General features: G+C 41.3%; 1 protein-coding gene across 1 annotated transcript in view; it reads right to left on the minus strand.

Annotated features, from left to right (window-relative positions):
- Positions 1 to 2,394: 2,394 nt before the first annotated feature.
- lcmt1 (leucine carboxyl methyltransferase 1) overlaps positions 2,395 to 12,956 on the minus strand; it is a 43,180-nt gene continuing 32,618 nt past the window's right edge. The window contains exons 10-12 of the mRNA XM_060840279.1: positions 5,170 to 5,261; positions 4,097 to 4,194; positions 2,395 to 2,707 (exon numbers count right to left, since the gene is read on the minus strand). Coding sequence (XP_060696262.1) covers positions 2,676 to 2,707; positions 4,097 to 4,194; positions 5,170 to 5,261 — 222 coding nt within the window. The 3' untranslated portion in view covers positions 2,395 to 2,675. The remainder of the gene's footprint in view (positions 2,708 to 4,096; positions 4,195 to 5,169; positions 5,262 to 12,956) is intronic.

A 12,956-nucleotide genomic window follows, 5' to 3' on the forward strand; every position in this document is an offset into this window, starting at 1 on the left:
GAAAGTTACTTGCGGCTTTTCAACAGATCTTATACTGAAATCACCGTCGACGTGTAAAGTTAATGCCATAGAGAGTATGTAGCTGTAAACTTTAATATGTGATAGAACAGTATTTGAGACATGCTGAAACAATCAGCAGAGTGTTGAATACAACCAGCCCCTGGGTGCCCCTTACTGAGTCTATTTGTAAGTCAGAACACAATGCAGCACGATATAAAGCAGCCATTTGTCAAAACAGGAAATGTTCAAATGTCGAGTCTTTAAAATTACACTCCCAAATGGGATCACATACATTAAGTCCATAAATTAAAACAGGCACACCCTGGACATTGAAGATGTTAGTAGAGATGCCAGATGGCTCCAAGTGAAAACACAAGTTTGAGGATAGTGTTCCATTAGCCAGTTTGTTCACAAATCAAAGAACAAAGAAAATTACAGCACAGGAACAGGCCCTTCGGCCCTCCAAGCCTGTGCTGATCCAGATCCAAAAACCTGATCCAAAAATCCAGATCTACCTAAACCTGCCACCTATTTTCCAAAGAACAAAAAAATTACAATGATTGAAGAGTTTCAGTGAGAATGTGATGCTTGTAATTATAAAGCCAAATCTCAGAAATTATTCAAAAGCATTTCACACATGGTGCATTTTTGGACTTTTTTCAAAAAATTAAACTTTATGGAAGCAAAGTTTTGATTTTTGGGAGGAGTTGCAGTGGAGACCTGTTCCGTGTTAATAAACAAACTTTAACATTCCTGCAGTAAACTGCCTGGGGGAAATGGGTGGTTCAGACAAAGGTTTGCACTGCCTTGTACCCAAGTATACAACATTCCCAGATTACCAAGATGAACAGTTCGAACATTAGTTCTTAATTCCCAGGGTATAGCGGATTAAAGAGTTTGCAACAATCAAAATACCGAAACAGTCCGCATTTTCAAAACTCACAACGGTGTTAACATTAGATAGGATTCTGAAATTGGTCAATACTCGCTACATAACTCTGAGTGTCCAAATAATTATGCTGACATCTAATTTGGTATAGTCAGTTGGGCTTATGTGGGACACTTGTGTGGACTGGAAGCTACATATTAACATGCAGCTCCCAGTTCTTTACAGACCAACATAAAACACATACACATACTGCAGACCAAGCAGTGTCAACCTGCCTTGTTTAAAGTTTAAATAAAGCATGACAGTTAATTGTCAATCATTAACTGGTGCACCCGCCATGGCAACACCTCTGACAGTTAATTGTCAATCATTAACTGGTGCACCCACCATGGCAACACCGCTGCCAAAGATCATTGCCATACAAACAGCACTCTCCTCTCTCACAAATATTGGGCTTTTCCCTTGAACTGCTTTTTTTGTGAATTGTCCTGTTGAATGCAAGAGAAAAGGCTTTTACAAAATGTCCTCCTTCAGCAATATCCAAGTTGTGTGCTACCAAATTATGAAGTATTACCCTATTAATCCCTTAACCAATGTCCTAACCAAGCTACCATAGTCTTTTAAATACCAAGTCCCTTAATGTTATCAACATACTTCCTGGAGGACACCTAATAAATTACAACCCAACATATATTCTAAGCTCTTGACTGACTTAATGGCTTGCTGTCCTGTACAAAGTTAAAAAATCACACAACACCAGGTTACAGTCCAACAGGTTTAATTGGAAGCACTAGCTCTCAGCACGCTGCTCCTTCAACAGGTGGTTGTGACTATGCTCCGAAAGCTAGTGCTTCCAATTAAACCTGTTGGACTGTAACCTGGTGTTGTGTGAATTTTAACTTTGTGCACCCCAGTCCAACACCGGCATCTCCAAATCATTGCTGTCCTGTGCCAGTCTTTTCATTTTCTGATTAATTGATATTCCTCTCCTTCCTCAATCTTTCCTTCATGAAATCTCAAACTGGTCCTCTTCCTGTTGAAATATGCCCTGGTCAATCCATCTGCCTTTTTCCAATTATATTCACTCTCCTCAGTGCTTCATTGGTTACTTGTTCTGTTCACCTGATCCTTTCCATTTTTGTGCAAAGCCATCTCTCCAGCATTATAAATATGGCTGAGCACAAATGAAGCAATTCCCGATGAAATGATTACAGCAGTAATCCTGACATCAAAACAGGAATTAGTTATAAAGACCACACTTAGTGAAAAAGAGTAGACAACTGTTCAGTCAAGTTTATTTACTAAAAAGTTAACAGTGACTGCCTAATTACATAACTGTAAGTAGTGACAGATCACCAGTTTAAAAATCCATGTATTCACTTTGGATGTATTCCAAATTAAATTGAATTTAAAGAATCACCAACAACATAAGGAAATGTCTTAATGGCGTTTGTGGTAGTATGGTATATTTTTGTGTACTGATGATTAAGAAGACAACTCATCTGTTGTTTCAGTGAACATATCAATCTCAACCTAAAAGTTTTATTAAATAAAACAAATACATTGTTCGGATGCAAATCGGTTTGCTGGTTTGACAAGCGTGACAGGCTGGAAGTTCAAAAAATGATATGAATTCTGCCTTTTTGATGCTTATTCACAATAAAACAGCAACAAACATTTAATCATGGAGAGGAGGTGTCCTGTTAGCTTTTACTGGATTTCCCCTTTCATGCAGATTGATTGTAGAATTCATTGTTTCGGATTTGAATTAGCTTCTCAGTGGAAATTAAGAGTTGACAAATGTGATGTCATTGATACCTTAGAAAACAAACAGAGGACATTTCCATTACCAGTGTACAGTGAGCAGTTATAATGAATAAGTAGCCTGTTGGTCAAAACACACACTACTACATTTCTCCACCTTAAAGAGTGAGTTCCATAATTACTCAGAGACATACAACTTGGAAACAGACCCTTCAGTCCAACCCGTCCATATATCCCAACCCAATCTAGTCCCTGGCCCATATCCCTCCAAACCCTACCTATTCATATACCCATCCAAATGCCTCTTAAATGTTGCAATTGTACCAGCCTCCACCACATCCTCTGGCAGCTCATTCCATACACGTACCATCCTGTGTGAAAAAGTTACTTCTTAGGTCTCTTTATATTTTTCCCCTCTCACCCTAAACCTATGCCCTCTAGTTCTGGACTCCCCTGCCCCAGGGAAAAGACTTTATCTATTTATACTAAAAAAAAGGAAGTAACTTCAAGCAACAAGAGAAATTTCTGGCAAAATTCAGTAGGTCTGGATGCATTTGTGACAGAAAGCAGAGTTACATTTCGGTGACCTGATGTGTTCTGAAGGAGGGTCACTGGACCCGAAATGTTAACTCTAACTTCTCTCCATAGATGCTGCCAGACCTGCTAAGCTTTTCCAGCAATTTAGGTTTTTGTTTCTGATTTCCAACATCTGCAGTTCTTTGGGGTTTAAGAAAGTAACTTGATTATCTTCACTTCATTTTTAAAAAAACATTACTTTGCAAACTAACTTGGGGGAATGAACCATTCTGCTGTAATCCATCACATCAGGAGTTACCCTAATGTTACCATCTTTCCTTAATTTACCGATCTCCTGATCCTTTCCTCTGACACCCATATTCTTCCTGAGAGATGTGGGGGCCATTGGCGAACTAAGCATTTGTTGCTCAACCCGAACGGTCTTCTTGAAGGTGGTAGTGACTGCCCTCAGGCTTTGTGCTGCAGTTAAAGCCATGGGACCAGCTGTTAGCAAGGACTGTCCTGATTGGAATTCTGGTTTAGTTACTAGCTTTGGTAGTGTACAAAAAAGACTCCTTCTCCAAATCCTAAATCTCTACAGTTTAGTCACAAAGGTAATTTCCGAATTATGGGTATTTAATTTGTTTATTCCTATTTGGTGTACTCTTTCACAATCTTTGGGATGCTGTTCTGTACTATTACTGCTTTGGAACCAACTGTTTGATGTGAGATGATAGACGGATGCTTGCTTCCTTCCTGTGTGGGTGGGGAGCTTCCCCCATCCTTTATATTTGGGAGCTCTGGAATTCAGAGTTCACTGTCACAGGACCCAATTCATAAAATCCTTCCATCCAGACACAGACTAATGTTGAGAAGGAGACTTTTATCTGTTGGGTGGCATTAATACACAAATCATGAAAAGATTACCAAAGTCATCACGATCCTTGGTGGCCCAGCAGATGCAGTAATGTTGCAATAGTTGCTGCAAAAGCTCCTTCTCATCCAAGAATTCGAGATGTTCTATCCTGGAGGAAAGCAGTGAATTAGAATCAGAATGAAAAGTGGTAGGAGCAAATACCTGAATGCAGGATTGCCCTGTGTGGCTTTAACAACATCAATGACATTACAGTTACAAGCTCAATTTCAACTGAGAAGATAATTCCAGGCCAAAACGATGAACTCAACAATCTATCGGCTTGGAAGGGGCCACAGCTAAAACGTCCTCCCTCATCCAAGAGGTGGATGACCAAATTTCAGAAAGAGAATATCTGGCACAAAATCAAATAATTTCAAAATAAAAGTGAAGGATGAAAGAAATGGAATTTGTTGTGCAATAAAAAGTCAAAACAGAGAATCAGACAGCTAGAGAATGCGAGGGGGGGGGCAGGTGCGAGGGGGAGGAGGGGGCATGACACACACACACACACACACTCCCTGCATCTCTCTCTCGCTCAGGCCAAGCTGTGCTTGTATGGCGAGGTCACTGGCCAAGAAGCAGCTTGCTGCAAACCCATCACTTCCCTGTATCTGAATGTGAACAATGAGTTGGCAGGCCATGTGAAGATGAATGGGAGGCTGAATCCTCAACTGCTGGCCATGGGTTTCTTAAGCCAGTCTTCAAGAGATGATCTAGCCCTTAGCTGCTGTCCTGTTGCAGTGTCTCACAAAACCTGCAAATTCAGTTACAAGATCTAATACCAACTTGTCAGAAAAAGCAAAAGCTGAAGGAAATTCATAAAGCCAAATTCCACACAAATTACTTTAACAGTGGACAAATCCTTCTGTAAATCTTATGGACAGATCCCTCAATTTGTGGCCTTTAAAGCTATATTTTTATATCAATTTTTCTGACTGACAGCACTATAAACTATTTCTACCTCCTGCAACATCAAAGAGTGGAGTTTGACTATGGTCTGGGCACAGTGATTGACAGTCACATCAATTCCCACTGCTGGCAGCAGAGGGCCACAACAAAAAGAAAATTCTCAAATTACACGTACCTCTGAATATCTGCTTGTGGCAAACTATTATACACTGTCATCATGTCCATAGCATTTGCATGATCCCAGCCATTCAAAAGAAACCGGTCTTTCTGTGAAGAAAGAAGCCCCAAACCATTTTAAATTTTAAATCTCAGACTGTACTTGAAGTTGTTTAATATTTCAGAACCATGGTTGTCAATTTGAAATTCAATAAAATGAAAGAAGGCAAACATTTGTTTCCATTAGAATCTCAAAATGCCTCAATGTGCTTAATTTAACGAGTGCCATGACTAGCGATACAGACAAACTGGATTTATGTTCAATACCAGAAACATTATTCAAACAAGAACAAGGTGAATAACCAATCAATCTGAGCTTAGTGGTGTTGGTTGAAGGAGGAATTTAGACGAGAGAGGAAGCCTCTTTTTCTTATTGTAATTATGGTCTGGGATCTTCACTGTCAATCACCACTGGCAAATCAAACTAGACTTTCACATCTGAGCCGAAAGATGGAATTGCTGAAAATGCTGCTTTCAGTGGAACGTCAGCTTACATTATAGAGTTGGCCTTCACAACTGTCTGACCCAGAGGGTGACTGTATTCCCAACTTAACAAACCACCTACAACATTACAATTATCGTATGGCTTCAATGAGCATTTCATGGGGCAATGTTGAGTGGTTTCAAGGCTGCATAGACTTGGGGACTTCCAATAATCGCGTCACCAAAATCTCCAAAGAGTTCATTTTAAATGGAGTGGAGGAAATCTGGAAAAAGAGTTAAAGACACATATCATCTCTTGCTGAGAAGGAACTTTGGCTACATGGCTGGGAAATGCCAAGACAAGCTCAACAATAATGACCACACCATCCAGAAGCTCATCAGCTCGAAGAGGAAAGCTCTCCACGCCTGGCAAAAACAACAGCCAGGGAGGCAAAGAGGGGATCTCCTCAAACAGCGAAGGCGCTGATTAAAAGAAGATCAGGAGAAATCGAGAACCAATACTGGAGTGAGAAAGCTAAGCAGAGCCAACTCCATGAGGACAAGCACAACCCAGGGTTCCTTCAATGCCACCAAGGCACTATACACCCCCAACAAGCTCAACCTATCCTTCAGCATCTGAATGTGATGCTCGCAGATTGGATGGGATGTAGACTCTCTGTATTGATGCCTGCCCAGAACGAGAGGCACATTCATCAAAAAACTACTCATCACTGAGTGGTTTTATATTGAGTGCTGGATGGAACCCTTTCCAGGAATAGAGAAAACGTCAGCCTCCAATGGAGAGAACACTTCAAAGAACACCGAAACCACCATACAATTGTCAGCAAGGACGTGTTTTGAGGAAATTGCTCAATTTCCCATCAATGATGATCTTGGAGTCCTACCTATTCTAGCTGCCATTAGACACAAGAAGAATGGAAAAGCTACTGGAGTAGATAGGATCGCAGTGGACAACTGCAAACTTGGAGCAGCAAACCTGACCCATCATTTCCACCAGCTGGTCATGGAAATCTGGGACAAAAGAGAAATCCCTGCTAATCTCAGAAATGCTGCATTGCCACCCTGTTCAAGAAAGGAGATAAAGGGGATCAGGGAAGTTACCCAGGAATCTCCTCATTCTCCAACACTGGGAAGATCATACTCTAAATTCTCATTAGGCATCAACTCCTGGAGGAAATTCTTCCTGAAAGCCAGTGGGGCTTCCCATCAAACTTTGGAGTTATGAATATAATTTCACTGCTTAGGAACTCCAAAAGAAATACCAGAAACAACACCAACCACTCGACCCGGCCTTCACTGACTCGATGAAGGATGTTGACTCAATCAGGAGACACTATGGAAGGCACGGTCAAAGGCTGACTGTCCAGTGAAACTCATCAACATCCCCCGTCTCCTTCATGATAAGTTGTTGGTGACAGCCCTGACTGATGGTAAAATGACAGAATCCTTTGAGATCGAGAGGGGTTGAATCAGGAACTTACCATCACTCCCAACCTTTTCTCTATCTTCATCACCACTACCTTCCATCATGTCAAGAACAAGCTCCTCAGTGCTGTGGACACTGTTTACAGGATGGACAGAAGACTTTACAATCTCAACTGGTTGAAAATCAAGAAGAAAATGACACAGGCCTGGCTTGTGGAACTTCAGTATACAACCCTCCTTTACAGCTTTCACAGAAGCATAACAAAGGACTGGTCTCAGCCTTAACCTCAGTAAGACAAATCCTTTACCAACCCATCTCAGGCCAAGTTCTGCTCCACCCTCCTCAAGACCAACACAAGAAATCCTCCCAAATGTGGAGCATTTCCCCTGGCTGGGAAACTACTCTTATCTAAGGCTGTCAGTAATGCAGAGATTCAACATCACATCCAATCTGCGAACTCGCCTTTGGATGCCTAAGAATGAGAGTCTTCAACAACCGTGACATCTGTTGATACCAAAATCCTTGTATATGACGCTATCTTCCTTGTGATTCTTCTATACAGCTCCAAAATTTGGACTAAGGATAGACGCCATCTTCAGGCCCTTGCAAAATACAATCAATACAGTGGGAGATGGATTCTTCATACCAACGAGACAGGCATACTAACACCGGCATCCCTGAAGCAGCCAACACCATGGTCAAGGCCAAGATCATCCAGCAGCAACTCTGTTGGGTTGGCCAGCTGTTCAGGACTCTGGTTTCCATCTGCCTAGGCAAAGCATCTTCACTCAACTCCAGGAAGGCACTTGAGTGAGAGAAGGCCAAAAGAAAGGTTTCAAAGACACCCTGAAGGCCTCCCTTGAGAAATGCAACGTAAATGTCAATGAATTGGAGACCCTCACTCAGAAGAAACCAACTCGGAGGAAACTCCTGTATGAAAGGACACACCCATCAGTGGAAGGACGGAAGGAAAAATAAATGGAAAAGGAATATTGATGATCTCAAGGTCAAGGACCACATCCAGCCATCAGACACCTGCCAAATAGGTGGTTGGACATGGGGATCGAGGAGCGAACTATTTGGCCAAAGATCACAGGGCCAGTGACACAGAATTTCTTGGATACACAATCATACTCATTTGAAGGGGACTGCGGGTGATTTCAATGTGCATTTGATGAGGCTTCAACGAATTGTTTAATGAGCTTATTCAACAGCATTTGACAAACAGAAGGGAGAGGGGAAATCTAAAGAAAAGTAGTGAGGGGCTGATTGGTAAACACACAGATGAGCATCAACAAAACTGGCAAGTGACAGCCTGAGGGAAAACAGGGCTAGAGGACAAGAGAAATCAGAGACAGACAGACAAGTCGTATGGCAAACAGGGTGACAGAACCATAGCCATTCAGAAACCCAAACATAAAGGAGCACAGACTGGAGAACTGAGAGGGGTTTGGGAGTTACAAGTAGAAAGTTGCTAATAATAGGCCGAAATTACAGAGCCTAGAGTTAAGGGAGAATGACTGCTATCGATTAAGAAAAAACCCTCAAAATGATGTAAGCAAAGGGAAGTAGGTAATTTGTGAGCAGCTGATGCGTATTTTTTAAATCCTCCATCAGGAAAAAGCTTCAGTTTTATTTTGTTGATGTTAAGTCGGTAGTCTAATTTAGAAACACAGGCTTGGCAAGGGATCTCTGTCCTGTGTCACACAGGAAAGCACCCACCTTATGTCCTGGGCAAGCACAGGTGTGGAATGTGCCATCAGCTGAAGTTCCAGGTGTCTGAGCACGAGCTGCTATCACTACAGCACATTTACAAGACTGAAGGTACATAGTCACCACATTTCAGGAGCTGAGCACCCCACAATTTAAGCTCGTATAAAAAGAAAGCAGCACGGTGGCTCAGTGGTGAGCACTGTTGCCTCACAGTGCCAGTGACCCAGGTTCAATTCCAGCCTCGGGCGACTGCCTGTGTGGAGTTTGCACATTCTCTCCATGTCTGTGTGGGTTGCCTCCAAGTATTCCAGTTTACGCCCACAATCACAAAGATGTGCAGGTTAGGTAGACTGGCCCTGGACAATGCAGGATTACAGGGTGGGATGCTCTTCGGAGGGTTGGTGTGGATTTGTTGGGCCGAATGGGCTGTTTTCCCACCGTAGGGATTCTAAGGAATCAATGGATTCTATGGAGTGGACCATCAGACAGTCAAGGAGGTCAAGGCATGTCGTGCAGAAGTCCCTGCAACCTGCTCTCTCGCTCTGAACATCAGCATGAATGATGGTTAGGAATCAGCAGGCTTCAGATGAACCTGTTGGAATATAACCTGCTGTTGAGAGATTTTTTAACTTTGTCCACCCCAGTCCAACACTGGCACTTCCAAATCAGGATTCAGTAGGATGGGGAGAAGGTGGTCAGATTAATTGTGCAAGGGGATTATGCAAGATGGGCTTTTCCACAGCTATTGATCATTCCAGGATGGTATGCTGCTTCTCTGGTGCCAGGGTTAATGTGCAACTCAGTAGCTACAGAACATCCAAAGGGGTGACTTGCCAGAAGTTATGATCCATACTGGCATCAATGACTAAGTGAGAGAGAGATAAAAGACAGGTATAAGCACAATGTCAAAGGTTGTGAGCTCTGGGTTCATGCCTGGTCACATGTCCTAGTTAATGACTATAAGGACACTGGGTATATAAAACTATTGCTGAGGAGAAGGTGCAGGAGAAAGGGCTTTAGATTTCTGGGGCACAGAGACCTGTACAAGTCAGGACTGGTTCCACCGCAACCTTTCTGGGATCAACTCACCCTCTAGGTTACACAGCCAGTGGGATATTTCACCCACTTCAATCAACAAGTGAATGAAAGGATGCACTTGTGGAAGCCAATGCCATGTCTGGACCTTGGAAATCATGTAGTGACTGCCAAAAGGTCATGGCATCATTGTCTGGCATCCATATTGTCAAAGTGTTGCTGCTTGGGGAAGGGTTTAAACTAAAACTAACTTGTTGGGGGATGAGAACCTGAGCATTGATTCAGAAAGGAGAGAAAAGCAAATTTGAAAATTAAAGATAGATATTTAGAAACCAAGTGTGGAAAGCAGGTTTTGAAAAGCTACAAAACACAAAGAAGTTGCTCAGTGATTCGAATATATATGTCAATAGGAAGACTCAAGTGGATCAGGCAGATGAGGTGGAGATAGAACTAACACCTGGGACAGTTCAATCCCTGAAACAGCCAAGAAAGCCTGACCGAAATAATTTATACAAGAGCCAAGGTCACTTTATAAATCATCCAATCAAAGGACCAGCATCATGACATCAAATATCTCATCACATTAAAAAAATCAATTGGCAGGATTTGAGGTTTGTCCTCATTTCCCTGAAAACTGGTTGAATGATGGGGTTTGGGGCCTGGCTTTACCATTTCTCTCCCTTGTAAAATTCCTGTTTCTTTGTATACAGCTGTTAATGCTAATTGTTTTGTAAACTGTGTATTTGTTAATAAAATAAAAATCAAAATGGCCTAAAAGAAAAAGAACTGTCCACCTTGCGGTCTGGATTTTTGATCTTCAGAATTCTGTGTATTGATACGGTTCCCCAACATAGCATGTGTCAAAATTTTTTGCAAATGGGCATAGTTTAAGATGTATGGCATCCTTTATTGTCACGTGCATATGTGCGTCAAAATAAATAATTATTCTTTTCTGTCACTGAAGAAACTTGACGTGAATTACTTTCATTCCAAGGAGCAGTTGGTCAAGAAATTGTGGTGGTCTCATCGGCATTTTTATACATGACCTGTGAAGAGTGGAGCAGGATTATCGGATCATTCTCCAAGTTCAAGTGATGCATAACATCCTCACTGTTGCATTCCTCTCCCAATAAAGGATACCATTCCATTGGCCATCTTAATCATTTGCTGTATCTGCATCCTAACTTACATGACCCACACACTAGAACACCTAGGTATAAGAAAACATTCCAAGTGGCAATGCCAATTGTCATTGAGAAAGAAATGAGTTAATTATAGACAGTGTGTTTGTTCAGGTCTGACTTCTGAGGGGGTAACAAGGAAGACTGAGTAGGGAACAAAATAGATTACTGAAGTCCACGTCAGTATGAGCAAAAAGCTTTTGACAAGGTCCTACTTGGTAGATTGATCAGTAAAGTCAAACTTCATGGAATCCAGTAGGAAGAGACATATTGTACCTAAAATTGGCTCAGGGTAGGCAAATTTAAAAGGACTGAACTATGAATTCTAATGCTGAAAATGTGTTGCTGGAAAAGCGCAGGAAGAAGGGCTTATGCCCGAAACGTTGAATCTCCTGTTCCTTGGATGCTGCCTGACCTGCTGCGCTTTTCCAGCAACACATTTTCAGCTCTGATCTCCAGCATCTGCAGACCTCACTTTCTCCTATGAATTCTAATGGACTACTATTGCTCAGCAAACAAAAAAAAAAGGAGTACAGCTATAATCACAAGATAGTGGAAGCTGAGATTAAAAAAAAAATCACAACTCCTGAGAAGCAAAAGAATGGTGGCACTGGCAATAATGGAATATGAATCAGTACAGACAGCAAGGCAGACACTGAGGACCTGACATGAGAGGTTAAGATCGTGTGCAGTAGCATCAGTGAGTAGAACAGAAGGAAGCAAGTCCTGGAAACAGGACTTAAACCCTGGCTGAACATTGATTGGGGTAAGAACCTAGAACCAACATTTGTGAGAAGGACGACCCAAGTCAGTGTTATGAAGGTATTAGGGGTACTATACCCTTAAGAGAGTTAAAAGCTCGCAGAACTACCTGACAGCACCAAGTGTTCTGAACAAGATACAATGTAACCTTTTAGTTCAGCAACTAGTATAGCTGGTTGCCTGGAGACAACAAAACACATTCAAATTCAGCCAATCATTTTAGATTATACCCCAAAGTACCAACCTCCAATCAAGTTTGAATTTAGTATATTGACAATATTAAAAACCAATGACACAATTCAATGCTTTGGAGTATAAGACCGGGAAAAATTGAACAGCTGGGGGAGGAACTGCCAAGCCACCAGCACGTACAGACTGCCCAAAAATAGCTCTCTAAAAGATACTTTTATTGATCAATGACCTGTGAAAGAGAAATCCCTAAGAAGAAAAGATGACAGAGGAAGATATAAAAAGATTCGACAGTTGGCCGGTCTTGAAATTTGAATTTTGGTAAATTTAGTCAGAGGTTTATTGGACTAGTAATATAGAACAGAAAATAAAAGATAGGTTAGAGGAAGGAGTTGTAAATAGTTGTTAGTTAAATATTCTCTGTTATACTTTACGAAATAAAGTTGTTAATTTTTACTTTAAATAGTAACCTTTGGTATAGTTCTTGGCCCCTCGGATTTTCACAGATTACTGCAAGGGATAAATCTTTTCTGTGTTGCTGGTTTAAATTAAGCAGGGGGGTTTACCCAGTGTCGTAACAGCTTGGAGACTCGTCTGGGATTTGAATGGGTTTAGACAGATTTGAAGCTATGAAATTTAAACATTTGCAGGTTAGTGTCCTAGACCTTTAAATAAAACGTGGGTGAGACAATTTGTTTAATTTCGGTGACTTGTAGTTGATTAAATTAAAAGTGAGAGAAATGGCTCTTAAAATTGTTAGAGGTTCTGGGATTTGAAGGTGAGTCTCAAATTTGCCAAGAAAGTTTAGAAGGAAAGAAAATGGCCATATTTTTAGAATTAGTAAAGAAATTAGATTTGAGTTTAACCAAGGACAAAAGTAAAGCTGAAATTATAAGGGACTTACTCAAACACTTAGGTGTGTCAGAGAAACAGCCAAGTGCAGTAGAAGTAGAAGAACCTACATTACAATTGAGAAAAATGGAGTTAGAAGATAAC

This window comes from Hemiscyllium ocellatum, chromosome 20 (assembly GCF_020745735.1).
Source record: "Hemiscyllium ocellatum isolate sHemOce1 chromosome 20, sHemOce1.pat.X.cur, whole genome shotgun sequence".
NCBI lineage: Eukaryota > Metazoa > Chordata > Chondrichthyes > Orectolobiformes > Hemiscylliidae > Hemiscyllium > Hemiscyllium ocellatum.